At 41.6% G+C, this 19,090-nt stretch overlaps 1 protein-coding gene across 1 annotated transcript; it reads right to left on the minus strand.

The window, feature by feature from the left end:
• Positions 1-785: 785 nt before the first annotated feature.
• Positions 786-15,915, minus strand: LOC137030633 (C-type mannose receptor 2-like). Its single transcript, XM_067401052.1, has 4 exons — positions 15,879-15,915; positions 15,430-15,786; positions 1,418-1,765; positions 786-1,253 (listed from the first exon to the last, which is right to left on the minus strand). Exons 1-4 carry the CDS (start codon positions 15,913-15,915, stop codon positions 895-897), a joined length of 1,101 nt encoding a protein of 366 aa, XP_067257153.1. The 3' UTR covers positions 786-894.
• Positions 15,916-19,090: the final 3,175 nt, after the last annotated feature.

A 19,090-nucleotide genomic window follows, 5' to 3' on the forward strand; every position in this document is an offset into this window, starting at 1 on the left:
GAGTTACATTTATTGCAGTATCTTAAAATGTGCAGATGTGGCCTTTTTTTTTTTTTTTTTTTTTTTTTTCAGAAAACCAATATGACTCGTTTAAAATTCTGTACTAACATTACAGAAACCCACCTTAAAAATGACGGTTAAATGCAAAAGATCATCGTTAAGACATTGTATGGACCCTTTCTTTGTCCATTTATTCAGCTCCTTAATGATTTTAGTAGTAACAGCATAGATAAGCTTTAACAAGTTATTGACAACATTATTTCTATTATGCTTCATTTTTATGAACATGCACACGGCTTCTGTCTCGCGCATAGACGCGAGTGCTAAAAGTATTTGGCTGCGGAAAGATGCGTTCGGCGTGTGCACTGCGCACTATATAGTGGACTTTTGTTGTCAAGCACTCAATTCACTTTCGCATGGGCTGTTGTACAGTACACACATGGTCCGTGTCATCAAAAAATTTGGCTGGACGGGGAGCGCGGACGTCTGCGAACCCTCTTGATGACGAAAATTGCGCGATGCGAACGCCCGAAGTATACCTTGGTGTTAAGCCTGTAATAGCGGGCCACCAATCCAGCCATATGCACGTGCATACCCAGATGCTACGCACACTGTCCTGGTTTTATTCCTGCGTGCGTGTCCGCTGCGCGCCTGTGACTCTTGATTCGGGTGTGACAACGATGCGTTTTAAAACGCAAAAGAGGATTGTCTCGCGGGCCCCCCCAAGTGTTCGGGGCCCTGGGCTGCAGCCCATGTTGCTCATTAGGATAACGCGGCCCTGCTGATATAAGCACATTATCTGATGAAAACAGAACAAAAAGTGTTTGCCAATTAAAAAAAAAAAAAAAAATAACAAGGCAAAATGAAAGTGAAAGAACAGCACAAACGAATCCTTCACTCTTCATTTCTGCTGCAGATGAAGTTGAGTCTGTCAGTCTCAGGACGGCTGATCCAGCGCTGATCTCCTCCAGACTGAACTGCTCCAGATCTCACTGCAGAATCACAGTTCTCTGAATCATCAATCTCCCAGTTCTGATAGCACACGGTCTGTCCGCTCACCCAGAACCAGAGGCCCACAGTGCAGGAGTGACGTAAACCCAACCACACCGCCCCAGTAGACGCCTGTTTAACCACATTCATCACACGACGCTGAATCTCTTCTGAATGAACCGAGACCAGATCCACATGATTCTGTCTGCAGTATCTCAGAGCTTCAGACCACGTCAGATTCTCTTTGATCAGAATCAGTTTATCTGGACACAAAACAAACCACAAGCAGAAACTAGAGAGAGACTGATCAAAAACAACATGCAGAACAAACACTGTGGAGGAATTTGTCATGTCAGACATGTAGTGTGAACTTTAAGATATCTGGAGGTGATGGATGGATTGTGTGTGTTTGTGAGGATCTGCTCACCTTCATGACACACAAAAGGAAATTTGGTGTTGCAAGGGACGTCATTCCAATCTCTCAGAGCGTCATTACTAGTGATCGCTGTACAGTTTTCATTTCCTCCAGCACCATTAGGTTCATTAGACCTCCAGTATCTGAATAAGGAGTCACTCTGATCTGACCACTGCCATGAGTCTCTGAACAGACCGATCCAGACATCACCAGATATGTGACTATCATTGATGAACTTCTGAAGCTGTTGATTCTCATTCTGGTTCCTCACACTCACCAGATCAATGTGATTCTGTCTGCAGTAACTCTGAGCGTCTCTCCAGTTCTTCGTCTGATTGACAAAGACGAGTCCTGTGTTCGCTTTAAGAAAAACAATAATAAAAAAAAGTTCATTATTCTCACACAGTTTTATGGTTTGATGTGAACAGGAGCAGCAGTGGAAACATCAGAAACACGCGTCATTCATTGATGATATTGAATCTTCGCAATATCTTCAGGAATATTTTAAAAATATAATCAAGTAACATTACTTTCCAAAAATGTAGTGTGAGTAGAGTAAAAATTACTTGTCCAAAAAAACCTACTGGAGTAAAAGAGTATCTTATTTGAAAGTCTCATGATGAAGTGAGAACTGAGCTGTGGATTCGACCCGCTTATAATAAACACTGAACACTGTCATTAAAAATGAAGAAAACAGTGTAAATACTGTAATTCACATTATCTTTGGTTGTAAAACAACATTTTCCATATCTCCTTGAATGAAAATGAGAAACATTGTCTAGATCATCTTTAAACTGAATTTACAATTACTATAGTTAATTACTACAGATTACTCTACAATTACTATAGAGGTATAATAATAATAATAATAATAATAATAAAGTGTTTAACATAGCAGGCTACATGTGTTTAAAAACGTATAGGCCCGGTATCACAAACAGGGCTGAGACTAAACCAGGATTAGGCCTTAGTTTAATTAGGGCATTTAAGTAGCTTTTATAAACATGCCCTAGTGTTAAAACAGCTACAATATGCATTTTAGTCTGGGACTAGCTTAATCCTTGTCTGTGAAACAGGGGGATATTATCTGGTGTCCAAAAATCCCAAGTGTGCACCATAGACTGAAGGTCCAGATTGCTCAGACCTCCACGATTGAAGATAAAAGAGTTCAGATTCATTTTTCAGATATCTGAAAAGTAGGAATATTGATGATGAGAGTAATAATACATCTCTGATCTGTTTTACTCGTGTGGAATACAGTGAGTCAATTAATTCATTTACTTTAATTATTATTATTATTGGAACAGATAAGAGGTTTGTGGTAGTTTTGTAATCTGGCTTAAAATCTAATTGATCTAGACTACTTAAAGAGAATATCTGCAAACAGTTATTAAAATTATTAAAATGATTTTACACATAACCTAAAAATTGGACACATTTAAAACATTTACACATTTATCTACAAAACTTCTGGATTTATATCATTTTCTTACTTAAGATATGCAAATGTGTGGAGCCCCTAAAGGGACATTGTGGTGGAAAAAAATTGGGATGGGAGGAAAAAAACATTTTTCAAATCTTTTGCGTTCTCTGACAAACCCTGTTGTGAGTTCAGACAAACACTTCCTGTTTCCCTCAGGCAGTGCTTCAGACAGCTCTGTACATTAACAATGGAGCAGTTAATAGAGTTTGATTTCTGAACTGAGACTGAAATATAAAGACATCTGTTCAGTGTTTAGTTCAAGACACGGTTTGACGTCAGTGAAAGACACCTGAACGGATAAGTTCAGTAAAGTTGGCAACATATTCACAGATTCAGATTTCCTGGTTTATTATTATTATTATTATTATTATCCCTTTATTTAACCAGGGGCAGAGCCGGTCCGTTATTTTAGGCAGTATAGGCAAATGCTAAGGGCGCAATCTCGGATGCATGGACAGGGGGGGGGGGGGGGGGGGGGGGGGGGTTATAACGGGTGGCATCTGCCCTAAGAAAAAGCTTTGCCACCCCAAAATTATCACAGAATAAAATAAGCAGTGTTTCAAGTACTCCTTTTCAGGAGCAGCACTTCAATATGATGACTAAAAAATGACTAAATTGCGTAACGCAAAGTAATGGCAAGAAAGCGCGTCTTTCAGTAAACTGTGCATGATGGTTGCACGCAGCGCGCCCAGTGTGCTTCATTAACAAATGACTCTTATGAACCGAATCTTTGAGAGTCAAAAACACAGCGCAGCCAAGTTCACTTACGATTTTTTTCCATATTTGTACGTGAATCTGAAAATTACTGCTTCCCGGCTATAGGCTACTCAGAAGTCCTGTGTACGGTGTTCTAAGAATGTCCTAATATGAACACCGTACCTGTGAGAAATGTCCCATCCGAATATGTCTGAGATTCATTTTCGTAATTTTTTGGCGAGCTGATTCAGCGACCGCCCGCTCCACTTTCATCATGGATAAAGGTATCTTTGCCATCCGACGAACCAATAACATGAAATCAATACGGAGATCCCGATCACAGAAAATAATAGCAGAGTTGGGGTAAGAATCTAAATGTATTTTAGCTTTTCTCGATTGCTAACACATTATAAGTGAATCGGGTGGCCCAGTTTCCCAAACCATTCGTTCAGTTATCAAAACAAAGACGTATTTCTCAAAACGTTTAACAATGACAACAGTAGGTGGCAAAACTGATGACACACCAGTCAAAATCTGAGAGAAAGCTGAATAAATAATTTACAGGGGTTTTAAACTTACACAGTACCAGTACTTTAGATGAGGGAAATGTCACGTTGTACACCCTCAAACTTGTGATTGTCAACTTTCTTTGTAACCATTTGTTATATGTATACTGTATTTGTTGCAGCGTTGAGAAATGATTGCCTAGGGATATAGTCTTACGTCAGAAGACCAATACACTGCTATAGTGCTGTATACTGTAATGAAATTTAGCCAAATTTGCAGAGGATGCTGAATTTACTTTTACTGAAATTGACAGTTTACTGTATTTTGGTGCATACCAAGGTCATACTTATTTTTCTCATGCTTTTCATCTACTGCAAGATCAATTTATAATAGTAAAATGAAAAGTAGGTATTTTTTGTTACTGTGTTATATGAATTGATCTCACTAGTGTTCACTGGGCAGTGCAGTAGTCTGTGTATTTGTTATGTTTTGTGTGTCATCTGATGAAGTTTGATTTTGTCAGACAAGAATAAGTTTTTGACTAGAACATTTTATTTTGACCTGGACGTTTGAGGTTTGTGCAAGTTGGTGTATAGTTTTAATATTGTGTTTAGTTGTGAGAAAATGTTTAATCGTTTCATGAATTGTGCGTTAGCAATCAAGAAAAACAATAGAGACTGAAAAGTTTGAAGGACAAATTTATGTTGGCTTGTCATAAACCCAACTTCAAGTCTTGTTTAAAAAAAATGTAAAAACTTTGGTCAGTTAGGCCAGAATATAGATGTTCTGGGTGATTGCTAAAGTGTTGCTAGGTGGTTGCTAGGAGATTCTGGGTGGTTGCTAGGCTCCTGCTATGCAGTTGCTGGGGTGTTGCTAGAGTATGTGGTTGATAGGGTGTTCTGGGTGAACACACACTGACATTCCCACCTCTGTTAATAACAGAAACACAAAAACTGTTTTGTTGCTCTTTAACTTGCACTAAAATGTGATTTGTACCATTGAAGTAGCCTGTGTAATTGTCACAGAGACGAACTCCGTGATTCCCTCCTCTGGCCATCGGAGGGAGCCATCACCCGAATACTGACACACACACACACACACTACTTTTCCCAGAAACACATACCTTGGACTAATCTCTACATCAGCTGTTGCCCATTACACGGACTATAAAGGACTTTCCATCACGCTCCCTGATCGCGAAGTCTTGTTTCTGCCCCGGCGTACATTTCTGAGCATTTTTACCTGTTTTGATTTCCTGTTACTGACCTTGCTGTTTACCGTTACTGATCCTGTGCTGCCTGTCTATCGACCCTTGCCTGTTACTACGTTTTGTGTTTGCTTTCTGCCTGTCCCGACCTGTTTGCCTGTTATCTCGACCACGATTCAGTCTGCCTCTGTTACACCTGTCTGCCCCTGTTATACCCTGCCTGTACGACTTCTTTATATATAAAGCATGCAAATGGATCCCAATCAGAGTGATGAGTCGTTACAGAAGACTTCGCCACCACAAGATCCAGCTGCTTTTGCCCACCTGTGTGCCACGATGTCTGCTCAAGCCAGTCAGCTAGCCGCCCACCAGCATCAACTCAATCGCCTTACTTCACTCACAGAGGAACTGGTAAAAGCTTTGCAAGGTCTGCAGGTGTCCGCGCCAGCGGCGTCCCCTCCACCTGCCGCGGCAGCTGCCATTAACCACGCGGCAGGGACGCCGTCACTGATCAACACTCGCCTTTCGCTCCCGGAGAAATTCGACGGAGAACCCGCTAAATGCAAGGGTTTCGTTCTGCAGTGCTCTCTATTTATCAACCAACAACCTGCCCTGTACCCCACGGAAGCCAGTAAGATTGCTTTTGTCTGTTCTTTATTAACCGGGAGGGCGCTAGAATGGATAACGGCTGTATGGGGAGAGAATGGATCATCCTTCTCTACATATGATCGCTTTATGCAACAGTTTAAGGAGGTTTTCGATCATCCCAGTGACGGAAGGGGTGCCGGAGACCGTCTTATGGAGTTAACACAGGGCAAAAGGACGGCAGCCGAATACGCCCTGGCTTTTCGCACGCTCGCTGCTCAGACCAACTGGGTGAGTGACACTTTGAAAGTCTGTTTCAGACGAGGTTTATCGCATGAGTTACAGTCAGAGCTGGCTTGTCGGGATGAAGGGAGGAGTTTAGATCAGTACATCGAACTCGCTATTCACGTCGACAATCTCATGCGAGCCCGCAAAACGGGTCAAAGACGGAATGTTCGCTCTCCACAACCGAGTGATCCAGATACCCCCGAACCCATGCAAGTCAATGCTTATCATCTCTCGGAGGAGGAGAGAAATCGCCGTCTGGTTAACCGCCTGTGTCTATATTGTGGCAGTCCTGGTCATGTGCGCAACACTTGTCCCGTACGCACTCGCCCACAAGATCAACGCTCGGTGAGTGAGTCTAACCCATATTACAATTCTGAAATGTCTCTCTCCGTACCTGTCACTTTGCTGAATCATGACAATCGCCTAGATACCATAGCACTATTGGATTCTGGGGCTGCAGGAAATTTTATCTCTCTGTCTTTTGTTCAGCAGCACGACATTCCCTTAATTAAATGCTCCTCTCCTCTCACAGTGGAAGCCATAGATGGACGACCACTGGGAACCGGACGAGTCCATTCCATTACACGGCAGCTTACGATGCAGACGGGCATCTTTCACACAGAAACCATACAATTTCACGTATTACCCACCTCTACCTCATCAATTATACTCGGCCTACCATGGTTACGCACACACAACCCAGTCATCTGTTGGAAAGAAGGTCAGATCACTCAATGGAATAAGAACTGTTTTGATAAATGTCTGTCGTCTGTCACCTCACTTCCTCTCAGATCCATTCAGAATGGCGATCTCTCAGTCATCCCTGTTCTCCAAGTCCCCGAAGATTACCAAGACCTCTCAATAGCATTCAGCAAGGAATGCGCCTCCCAATTACCACCTCACCGTACATACGATTGTGCCATCGAGCTCATCCCAGGTGCGACACCACCTAGAGGCCGTATTTTCCCGCTGTCGCAGCCAGAGTCAGATTCTATGAAGAAGTACATAGAGGAGGAGTTGGCTAAGGGTTTCATCCGTCCATCCACGTCACCGGCCTCGGCGGGCTTCTTCTTCGTGAGTAAAAAGGACGGCGGTCTCCGCCCCTGCATTGATTACCGAGGTCTAAACGAGATAACAGTCAAGTTTCGCTATCCTCTGCCTTTGGTTCCCGCAGCTTTGGAACAGCTCCGCTCAGCCAGGGTCTTCACCAAGCTCGACTTGCGTAGTGCTTATAACCTGATCCGCATCAGAGAGGGGGACGAGTGGAAGACCGCCTTCTCGACTGCGACTGGGCACTACGAATACCTAGTTATGCCCTTCGGGCTTGTCAATAGTCCGTCCGTTTTCCAGTCGTTCATCAATGATGTGTTCAGGGACATGCTGAACCGCTTTGTGATTGTCTACATCGATGACATCCTGATTTACTCAGACACCATGCAGGAACACGTCCAACAGGTCAGACAGGTGCTCAAACGCCTTATTCAGTACCAGCTCTACGCAAAAGCCGAGAAATGTGAATTCCACAAATCCTCCATCTCCTTTCTAGGCTACATCATCAGCCCGGAGGGCGTAGCTATGGATGAGAAGAAGGTTGATACCATCCTGAACTGGCCACAGCCCCGCACCATCAAGGAGATGCAGCGATTCCTGGGCTTCTCTAACTTTTATAGACGGTTCATCCGTAACTTCAGCATGATAGCCAGCCCTCTCACCGACATGATAAAGAAGGGACGGAGCCAACTCAAGTGGAATCCCACTGCTGGAAATGCGTTTCGACAGCTCAAGGAACGTTTCACGTCTGCACCCATCCTGCATCACCCTGACCCATCTATGCCCTTCGTTGTCGAGGTGGACGCATCCAACACTGGCCTCGGTGCCATTCTGTCTCAACGACAAGGTAACCCCCTTAAACTGTTCCCGTGTGCTTACTATTCCAGAAAACTGAATGCTGCGGAGAGGAACTACGACGTCGGAGATCGGGAGTTACCGGCTATGAAGGCGGCCTTCGAGGAATGGCGTCATTGGCTGGAGGGAGCTACTCACCCATTCGTCGTACTAACAGATCACAAGAACCTTGAATACCTCCGCACCGCCAAGAGACTGAACCCTCGCCAAGCCCGTTGGTCCCTGTTCTTCTCACGCTTCGATTTCACTGTGACATATCGACCCGGTTCAAGAAACGTCAAGGCAGACGCCCTGTCACGCCAGTTTGAAGGTGAGCAAGAGAACAAAGATCCCGTAACCATACTGCCCTCTTCTCTTGTCATTGCCCCTGTACAGTGGGATATTATTACGGAACTGGAGCAGATCAACTCAGAGACCGAGGTTCCTCAAGACTGCCCTCCAGGGAGGACCTATGTCCCGCTGGCCCTGCGCAGCCGTGTGCTGGAGATGGTCCACAACTCACCTGCATGCGGTCATCCTGGCATTACCGCAACCATCCATCTAGCACAAGAACGATTCTGGTGGCCTTCCATCTCCAGGGACACCACACAGTTCGTCAAAGCATGCCAGGTCTGTAACCGGAATAAACCATCCCATCAACTCCCAGCTGGCTTACTGCATCCTCTACCAGTGCCTCAGCGCCCGTGGTCACACATTGCGGTAGACTTCATTACCGATCTTCCTGCATCTGAGGGCAACCCAACCATACTCACTGTGGTGGATCGCTTTTCCAAAGCATGCCGCCTTATCCCCTTACCCAGACTACCCACGGCCTTGCAGACCGCTGAGCACCTATGTCAATGGGTGTTCCGCATATATGGCCTACCAGAGGACATTGTGTCCGACCGCGGTTCACAGTTCACTTCCCGTTTATGGTCAGCCTTCTGTCAAGCCCTGAATATTAATGTCAGCCTGTCTTCCGGGTACCATCCTCAATCCAACGGGCAGACCGAGCGCATGAACCAGGAACTCACTCGCTATCTTCGGTCCTACTGCAACAGCAATCAGGACGATTGGTCCCGTTACCTCCTATGGGCGGAGTACGCCCAGAATTCTCTACGTAAGCCTGCAACCGGTCTAACCCCCTTTCAATGCATCCTGGGTTTTCAACCCCCTCTATTCCCTTGGTCCGGCGAGCCCACGAACGTACCCGCCATCAATGACTGGTTAAATCGTAGCGAGGCTACATGGGACAGAGCACATGTACATCTACAACACGCTGTTCGTCGTCAAAAGGAACAAGCTGATCGCCGCCGTCGCTCCGGGCCTACCTATCAGCCAGGACAATGGGTATGGTTGTCAACCAGAGACCTACGACTCCGACTCCCGTGCAAGAAACTAAGTCCAAGGTATGTTGGTCCATTTCAGATAACTCGTCAAATTACACCAGTTTCATTCCGTTTGGCTTTGCCTAATCACTACCGCATTTCTCCTTCCTTCCATGTTTCTCTGCTAAAACCTGCCGATGGTCCCCGCGAGGAGGGGGAGGAGAGGTCAGATGATCAGGGCCCCCCACCCGTCATGGTCGATGGCGAGGAGATCTTCCAGGTCCACGACCTGCTGAACTCCAGACGCCGCGGTCGTACACTCCAGTATCTGGTTGACTGGGAGGGGTTTGGTCCGGAGGAACGTTCTTGGGTCGATTCGGATGATATTCTGGACCCTAATCTGGTGGCAGAGTTCCACGCTAACCATCCGGAAAAACCGGCCCCTCGTCCTAGAGGAAGACCGCGGCATCGCCAACATCCTCGCGCCAGGAGGCGCTCGCAGGAGGGGGGCTCTGTCACAGAGACGAACTCCGTGATTCCCTCCTCTGGCCATCGGAGGGAGCCATCACCCGAATACTGACACACACACACACACACACACTACTTTTCCCAGAAACACATACCTTGGACTAATCTCTACATCAGCTGTTGCCCATTACACGGACTATAAAGGACTTTCCATCACGCTCCCTGATCGCGAAGTCTTGTTTCTGCCCCGGCGTACATTTCTGAGCATTTTTACCTGTTTTGATTTCCTGTTACTGACCTTGCTGTTTACCGTTACTGATCCTGTGCTGCCTGTCTATCGACCCTTGCCTGTTACTACGTTTTGTGTTTGCTTTCTGCCTGTCCCGACCTGTTTGCCTGTTATCTCGACCACGATTCAGTCTGCCTCTGTTACACCTGTCTGCCCCTGTTATACCCTGCCTGTACGACTTCTCTTTATATATAAAGCATGCAAATGGATCCCAATCAGAGTGATGAGTCGTTACAGTAATATTAATAAAACTGCTCATCTCCTTTAGTGATACAAGTTCAGACTCATTTAGAAGTTTTTCATATAGTGTATTTACTTGGTGCCATGATGGATATTGAAATTTTGTTATTTATTAATTTTAAACAGTATATAGATACTGGTAATGCAATGTTTGTGAACACAATTGTTTGTGAACCCTCTAAATAATTTTCTAGATTCGCCCCTTTGGATAAATTGCAATATGAGGGGGCGCCAAAAAAAATCTTGCCTAGGGCGACAAAGACGCTAGGGCCGGCACTGACCAGGGGAAGTCATATTGAGACTATAGTCTCTTATTCAAATGATCCCTGGCCAAGAAAGGCAGCACTTAAAAAGGTATCAGCACCCCATAAGCCATACAACAACACCTAACAAAGACAAAAGTTAAAAACAACAACAAACAAAATATAACACAATATCATAACCAGGAGAGGCAGAAAGCAAAACAGAACAGCAGCCTATATACAATCACACTTATAGCTGAAAGTTTTTTTTAATTTAAAATCATTAAGAGATGGTGCCTAGCTTCAACTGTTTTTGCAAAGCTTTCCAGGTTGAAGGGGCATTGTAATGGAAGGCAGTTTTACCAAATTCAGATTTTACTGCAGGTATAGTAAAAAGAATGCTATTACTTGATTTGAGATTGTATCTGTTGTTTTCTACCAAAGAGAAAACTGATAAGTAAGAAGGCAACAGTCCTATCACTGCCTTATAAATAAAAATAAGCCAGTGATGCTGTCTACGAATTGAGAGTGGAGGCCAACCTGATAAACTGTACAAAGTACAATGATGTGTAGAATATTCAGCATTAGTAACAAAGCGTAAAGCAGAATGGTAAATATAATCTAGTGAACATAAAACAGACTTTGCTGCATGCATGCAGAATATCTCCATAGTCTATAACTGATAAAATGTAGCAGCAACAAGTTCCTTTCTTACTTTTAAATTAAAACAAGCCTTATTTCTATAATAAAAACCCAGTTTAACTGTCAGCTTTTTTACCAGGTTATCTACATGGGGTTTAAATGTGAGCTTTTCATCTAATAGAAAACCCAGATTATAACATGACACTCTTTCAATTTTCTGGTCATATAGAGTGATAATTTGAGGCAAATCCTGTAAATTGCTGGATTGAGTGAATAACATAAATTTTGGCTTTTTAGAATTAAGTACCAATATCAGTTTAAGAAAATTGTTTTGTAGAACTGTGAAAGCATCTTGCAATTTCTTTAATGTCTCATATGGAGATCTAGCAGAACTATATATAATGGTATCATCCGCATAGAGATGTGCAGCTGCATCTACGTTTGTACAAATATCATTTATGTAGATTCTAAACAACAAAGGCCTTAATATGGAACCTTGAGGGACTCCAACTATTAGTTCCGTCTCCCCTGACATGATGCCCACACAAGTGACATGCTGATATCTACCAGACAGGTCATTTTTAAACCATTCAATAACATTATCAGACATCCCAATTTTAGAAAACCGTATCAAAAGCTTTTGAGAGATCAATAAATAATGCTGCACAAGATTCTTTACAATCAATAGCACTAACAATATCATCAACTACCTTTGTGGCTGCTGTGATGGTGCTATACCCTTTCCTGAAACCTGATTGAGAAGGAGTAAGAATATTATTTACTGTTAAAAAGTGCTTCAACTGATCACTAACCAATGACTCAAAAATGTTGGCCAATGCTGAGAGTTTTGAGATAGGACGATAAATGTCCATAATAGTTGGATCTCCATTTTTAAAAGTGGTGTTACATGCGCTGTCTTCCAAGATCGAGGTATAATGTTTTGTTTTAAGATAAATAAAAAATATAAGTTATTGGTTCAACAATAATATTAGCCACAAGTTTCAGGAGGAAAGGGTCAAGCCCATCAGGACCAGCTGATTTTTTAAAATTTAAATTTCGTAACGCAAATAAAACCTTCTCCCTTGAAATTGGCTCAAAGGTAAAGAGGTTCGATCCCCAAACATTGAGGTGAAAAAACACTGGAGATAAAAGATGTTTTTGCTCTGACTTAAAAAGGAGTCCAGCGGAGGCAAAGTGATTATATATAAAAAAAAAAAATCAACTATATATCTTTTTTATCTGTAATTTGTACATTATTCAGATTTACAATTTTAGGAAGTACAGAAAATTAAGAGTTTTGTACGGTTCCATAGAATTTATAGTTTTCCAAAATTTAGCTGGGTTTTTTAAATTTCTTGTTGTCTCATCAAGATAGAATTGACTTAACTTTGTGTATTTGTGTAGTACATTTATTTCTTAAATATCTAAAATTAGCCCAATCATTTTCTTGCCCAGATTTCCTTGCCTTTGCCCAGGCTAAGTCCCGTTCATGCAAAAGTGTGGATAATACAGAGAACCAGGGATTGTTCCTCCCCTTTACTTTGAACTTTCTCAAGGGTGCATGTCTATTTTAAAATACCCATGAATGAATCTTTAAAATATGACAACGCCAATTCAACATCAGGAATTAAACAAACCTTTTTCCAATCAAAATTAAAAATATCATGGATAAAAGCTTGCTGATCAAATAATTTAAAATACCTTTTCACCACAATTCGTGGTACTGCCTTTTTAAGTTTACAATTTCTAATCATACCAATGTGTGTGCATTTATCTGGGTTATTAGTTAAAATCAAATCTATTAAAGTTGACTTTTTTGAGTCCTTTAAGTTTGGACGAGTGCGAGCATGTATTACTTGAGTTAAATTCACAGAATCACAGTAATCTTTAAAATCCTTTCCAACCAATTCCAGTTTAAAATCACCAAGCAAGATAATTTCTTTCTGCTGTACAATATCTGCAAGTGCAGTTGAAAGTATGGATAAAGTTTCCTTATTAGCTGAAGGGGTCTATAACAACAGGCAACAGTTAATCTGGTATTTCCTAATGTAAAATCAATAGCCAGCATTTCAAAACACTTAGGAACAGTCATAGACTCAATCAAAGTGGCATTTAATTTACAATTTACATATATAACAACACCCCCTCCTTTGCTCTTTCTATCTACACGAAATATATTCTTACCGTCAATGGCAATATCATTATCTGAGAGGGTCTTCTTCAGCCACGCTTATGATATAGCAATAATATCTGCCTTCGTAGACATCGCCCATATTCTAACGTAATCAATTATAGGGATCAAACTACGGACATTCAAATGAACAACTTTCAAACCAGGACGACTTGAAAACACAGAAGGAACAAACAAACATTCAGGTTCAGGACCTGGATTTGAGTTTTTCCTGCCATGAGTAACATCAATAATATGAGAAGGCGTTGCCACACATGTTTTGATATTTCGTCCTCAGACAAACATTTCAATGAGTCAAATGACTTCACATTAAAATAACAAAATTTCTCTTTAACCAAAAACAAATAAACCAAAGAAAAATCAACTTTAAGTCCATGTTGAAACAGTCTATGAAACTTGTGTAAGATATGTGCAATGTACATTTTGACAGTGCGTGTAAAGTGTGTGAAACGAAAAAAAAACGAAAAAAATAACGTCCTTGGTGCATTTGCAGCATTTGGTACATCATTCGTATAACAAGTCTTTAAATCTAAAAAACAAAGACAAATTAACCATATTACCTGCAATGCACCCATGGCAAAAACAGACTGTTGGAAGTCCAACCACAGTGAGTCCAAATCGCATTTCAGATTTTTCGTGTGCCGGCAGCTCGATGGCACACGACACGCAGAGGAGCGAGAGGTTTGCTCTCATTGATCTCCACGGTCTCCCAGAGTGTCGGGCAGACCCGCGGCTGTGCTTTTACACACAAGCGGCAGCTGGCCAACAACAGAGGGGACTCAAGCTTCCCGGAGAAAGAAGAGTCACGACCGGCGTGTCGACGTGATCATGTTCTCATATGAAAACATGAACACCCACGAACATCATTTCAGCACGCGCCCAGACATGTGAAACGGTGATCGTGGCCGTCAGTGAGGACAGGAACGACCGCATCCAGAAACCAAAGCATCCAAAGTAGGGTGTCATCTTTAAAAAGACGCAAATCCACTTGTGTAAGCTCTTTCAGGGACTTTACTCTTTTAGAAGTGCTGAAGCACGCAGGGGAACGGCCACCGCAACACAGACAGGGATTGTGTGCAGCCTGTCGTGTGCTTTCTCTCTCTTTGAAGGCGCCCACTCTTTTCAGCGCTCAAAAACGCACCGTACCGGACGTGAGAACAGCCTTCTGACGCTGTCAAACAGCTATTTGCTCAAAAACGGCAAACGAAACAAAAACAGAAAAAGAGAGGACTTCGACCCCGCTGCTGTGCTGTTCGCCCGCACTCGGAAAAAAAGAGAAGTTCAACCAAAAAGCTTGACTCGTCTTCTAGCAGACACTCGCTTGCAGAGAACAGGAACAAACACCGTTCGGCTCCGAAGCGAAAAGCTGAAGATGCAACGCACCTGCTGCTCATTATATACCCGCGCTGCGAGGCAAGCAGCTGATGCATATGATTGCATGCCAATGTGCATTGGCTCGTTTAGTTACACTCGAAGTAGATTGGCCTCTCTAGCGAGATTCCTATTTGTCGGTCTGTCCGACATACGTCGAACGTGACCGACTGAATGGGAACCATAATTATGACCCGTGAGGCTCTACCTGGAGCGTTTTCTATTTCAACACAATCCACACCAAAATAAATCTGCAGCAGTCAGGTGGAACAAGTAAAGCTCTGTAAGTTGTTTGTGTTCATTATTATTGTAATGTTCTGTGCTTTGAGCAATAACATTTCTAGCTGGGGTGATCTCACATTGTGACCACAGTATGAGCACACAGTGAGAGCGCTGTGAGGTTACACTTTTACATCACTGAGAGACAAACTGTTGACTGGGTATGATGTTGGTGGTGCTGACCCTTTGTGATGAAGATATTAAACATTAAGGCGTCAGTTGAAGCGTGTTTTTCTAATCAGAAGTAAATGTTCTGGAGTCGTTATATTTGGTATATGGTGCATCTATAAATTAATGGTTGTAATTTTAAAAAGTTGAACTCACTGTTGTTGCAGATGAAGGTCTGGCTGTTGCTACATGACACATCACTCCATTGTCCATTCTTCATCACAGCACACTCGTCATCTCTGCCATCAGGTTGTCCAGTAGACCAGTTCAGATAGAGCACATGATCACCTGAAGACCACTGCCATTCATTAACACTCGTCCTCTGCAGCCCAATCCAGACATAGTTATTAGGATTAGCACTCACATTCTTCACCTCGTTCATGTCGTTCATGTTGTCAACAGTGGCCAGATCTGTGTAATTCTCTCTGCAGTATCTCTGAGCTTCAGTCCAGCTCTTCTGCACGTTTATAAAGTAATACTGACGCTGAACACATTCAGATACGGAGCAGAGAGCTATGAAAGAGAGGGTTTGATTTAATGCTTTTCATAACAGAGTCAAACCTGATGAAACTATAAACCATCAATAAAACAACAAACACACTCACCAATGAGAAGAAGAATGAAATATAGAGTTTGCTCCATTTCTGAGGAAGAAACACATTGAAAAACTCAGATAATCCCATATTCATCTTGGAGTAAAATATGATCATGTCATTTAAAAATTTGCAGAAAAACAGTAAATTCACAATCATTCAGACAATATTAACATCTCAAAGTCTAGTTGTGTTTGAAGAATGAACATGTGAGTTGTTCTTACTTTAGAGGTCGTGTGTTTCTGTCCTGAGTCTGATGTTTCTGTCTGCAGCTTTAAACAGTGTGATCATTATATCTGCTCTCATCCCTCTTTCAGAACATCATTTCACATCATTTGTTTACTCCAAAAACCCCCATATCATATTCACTTCCTCTATATTTGTGTGTTTGTCCACCTCTGTCCCTTTATTTGCATGTTGACGTCTGTGTCTGTCAGTATTAGTCTATATTAATATGAACCTCAATCAAACAATTATATGAACATTTTATATTTTAACACATTACACTTTTAGATCACTGTGAGATAAATTGTTGTATGAGCGCAGGATCACCTAAAAACACAATTTATATCTTAACATTCACAAATAAACAGCTGCTTTAATGATATTGCTGGACTGAATAACTCGTGTTTCTTCTCTCTCATCTTCATGTATGGGACTGTCCACACACACTTGACCATCCCTTACGGAACAAAAATATATGGGAAGATACTGCAAAATATAATATGATATAATAAGAAAGGTGGTTTTAAGAGCTCTGTTTGAGGCTCCAGTCAAACAGAAAGAAATGTGTGGAATGAGTTTGACTATTGGTGGAGTTTAGGCTTCAGGGTTTGAGGCATTAAAATGGTAAAATGAAGAGGAAGGAAATTATTCCTTTTGCTTTGGGTTTTTTTTTTTTTTTTTTGGGAAATAAGTAGAAACTATTTTGCACATGTATAGGCTTCTTCATTTTCCTCTCCTGAGAGCTGAGACCCCTCACATTCATCTAAACAAAATGTGGACACAAATCCACCATACTACAAGAAAGCATTCATAATGAACAGACTTAACAATATGAATCAATGCAAACTACGAAACAGTACTATAAGCCTACAACGTGTCCTAACCAAACATGATCCGACATGAGAAAATGTATCTTTTCCATGTTTTTGTAACGGTGATTCATGATGATTCTATTTTACAAACAGTTTCTATTTCTGCGGCGTTGCAGCTGAAACAACATACAGAATATGAGAATAATAATCTCAGGTGCAGATTATGTGCTTTATTTAATATTAAAATTATTTATCTTAAAAATAAAGGAAAACAAAGTTCAAACTGTTGACGCTGTTCAAGGTGAACAAACCAGTGGAAAAAAAAAAAAAAAAAAAAGTTTCAGTCACTCAGTATTTTTAATCATGTTAAAGTTACAACCCATGTAAACATCTTTGTATTCTTTCATGCTAGAGTTGTACAAATGAGGGTAATTTCTAACCTCTTCACACAATCTCTTGTCTATATAGGCCTCCATTGATCGGGAAGAGTTAAATAATCACAATGACACACAAAATTGAGGATTTTTTTGTTCACAAAGTTGGTTGCGAGAAGCCTTGAATTGGGCCAAAACCCCAGATCATTGGGGAGGGCTTAAAATCTTCAAGTGTCTGGTCAGCCTTAAGGCCCCGATATACTTCAAGCGTTTAGAGGTAAAACAAAGTTCGAAATACGTGAGCAGCGATATACTGTAATCGAACATCTGACGCCGCCCACACTGCTGAGAGCGACGGTTAGATGAATATGTAAAAATGTTGCACGCTTTCCTCTTTGTAACAAAATAAACATGACAAAATTGAGAAACTAGCAAGGATTTTTTAATAAAGCATAAGAAAAGCATCTGATCACGGCAATGTGGATATGTTTGTTTGCACGAGCTCTGTAATTCAGCACTCCAGTAAAGTCACATTGCGTTTATATTATAACACTTATAAAATAGTGTTCATGTTTTTACTTATGGACGTCTGACTTCCACGGACTCGAGAGGAAAAATGAACTGCAAAATATTTTCTGAGTGAAAGAAGGCGGAGCCTCAACATACACGTGGTACACCTACATAACGGGCAAGGACCAATGGTAGTGCGAAGGTGATTACCAGCTGAAACTGTTGGCAAGCTGTTTTGAACTTCCAAAACGAACTTCGTTTCATCCTGATTTGGTTTAAAATTATGATCAGTTCATTCTTCCATTTCATTTGAAATATATCGGGGCCTTTAGCTGGGCTCTCGACCCTTGACCTTTTCACTTTATTTTTTTTTTCTGGCTGCTGTAACAGAGTGAAAAACTCATTTGTTATGTAAAAAAGCAGAGCGGAAAGCTGATCAGGTCATGATTATGTGTTGATGATGACAATCATCATGTAGACCTGATTCACTGACCTCATCCATTGTTTAATCCTTCATCAAAAGTATGTTGTAGTATTAATAGATGCGAACTCCACATTACAGCACTGTGAAACTACAAGATCTTCTAACTCATCATTCACACACAAAAGAACATCACAAAAAAAAACAGTAGCCATTCAGCTGCATAATGTAGTCATGCTGCAATGCATGCTGGGACTTTTGTAATATGGTGGCGCCCAGCATGCATTGCAGCATTCAACTTTTTGTTGATTGTCACCATTGTTAAGATTCATACACTGATTCGTGATGTCTGTGTTCATCACTAATGTTAAATTATCACTTAATGATTTAATTAACTGTAACTTCAGTGTTAGTTTTTAACACTCTGTAGAGTGGATCCCAGGACACACAGAGCAGTGTTATTTAACACCGGGGATTTTTCCATGATAAGGAAATACAACATACACACAGACTCTCCATTATCTAGCACATTCAAATGAACGTTTCCATGGTGAACACAGAAACACATATGTGGACACACATGTAAACAAGGAAGAAAATAATGTAAAGTAATAAACAAATGATGCACAGCAAAATCCCCAGCGTTAAAAATAATGTTCATGTGTGTCCACACCAATGTTCCCTCTATTTTATTTTTTATTTTTTTCTCACTGAGCAAAGCTTTTCTCTATGAAGCGCACAATTTGGCCACCTGAACATAAATATATTTTATATCAGACCTGTACAGTGTACATAAACACACACACACACACACACACACACACACACACACACACACACACACACACACAAAATGGTTAACATGCAGCTGTAACTTTTAAC

The sequence above is a fragment of the Chanodichthys erythropterus genome, chromosome 11 (genome assembly GCF_024489055.1).
Source record: "Chanodichthys erythropterus isolate Z2021 chromosome 11, ASM2448905v1, whole genome shotgun sequence".
Taxonomy (NCBI): Eukaryota; Metazoa; Chordata; class Actinopteri; order Cypriniformes; family Xenocyprididae; genus Chanodichthys; species Chanodichthys erythropterus.

Bases quoted from the DNA above. Each gene is read 5' to 3' on its own strand.
- LOC137030633 (XM_067401052.1), bottom strand. From the start codon at position 15,915: ATGGAGCAAACTCTATATTTCATTCTTCTTCTCATTG. The intron at 15,787-15,878 runs GTGAGTGTGTTT...TCTCTTTCATAG, and splicing joins TTTCATTCTTCTTCTCATTG to CTCTCTGCTCCGTATCTGAA. The intron at 1,766-15,429 runs GTGAGTTCAACT...TTTTTCTTAAAG, and splicing joins GACCTTCATCTGCAACAACA to CGAACACAGGACTCGTCTTT.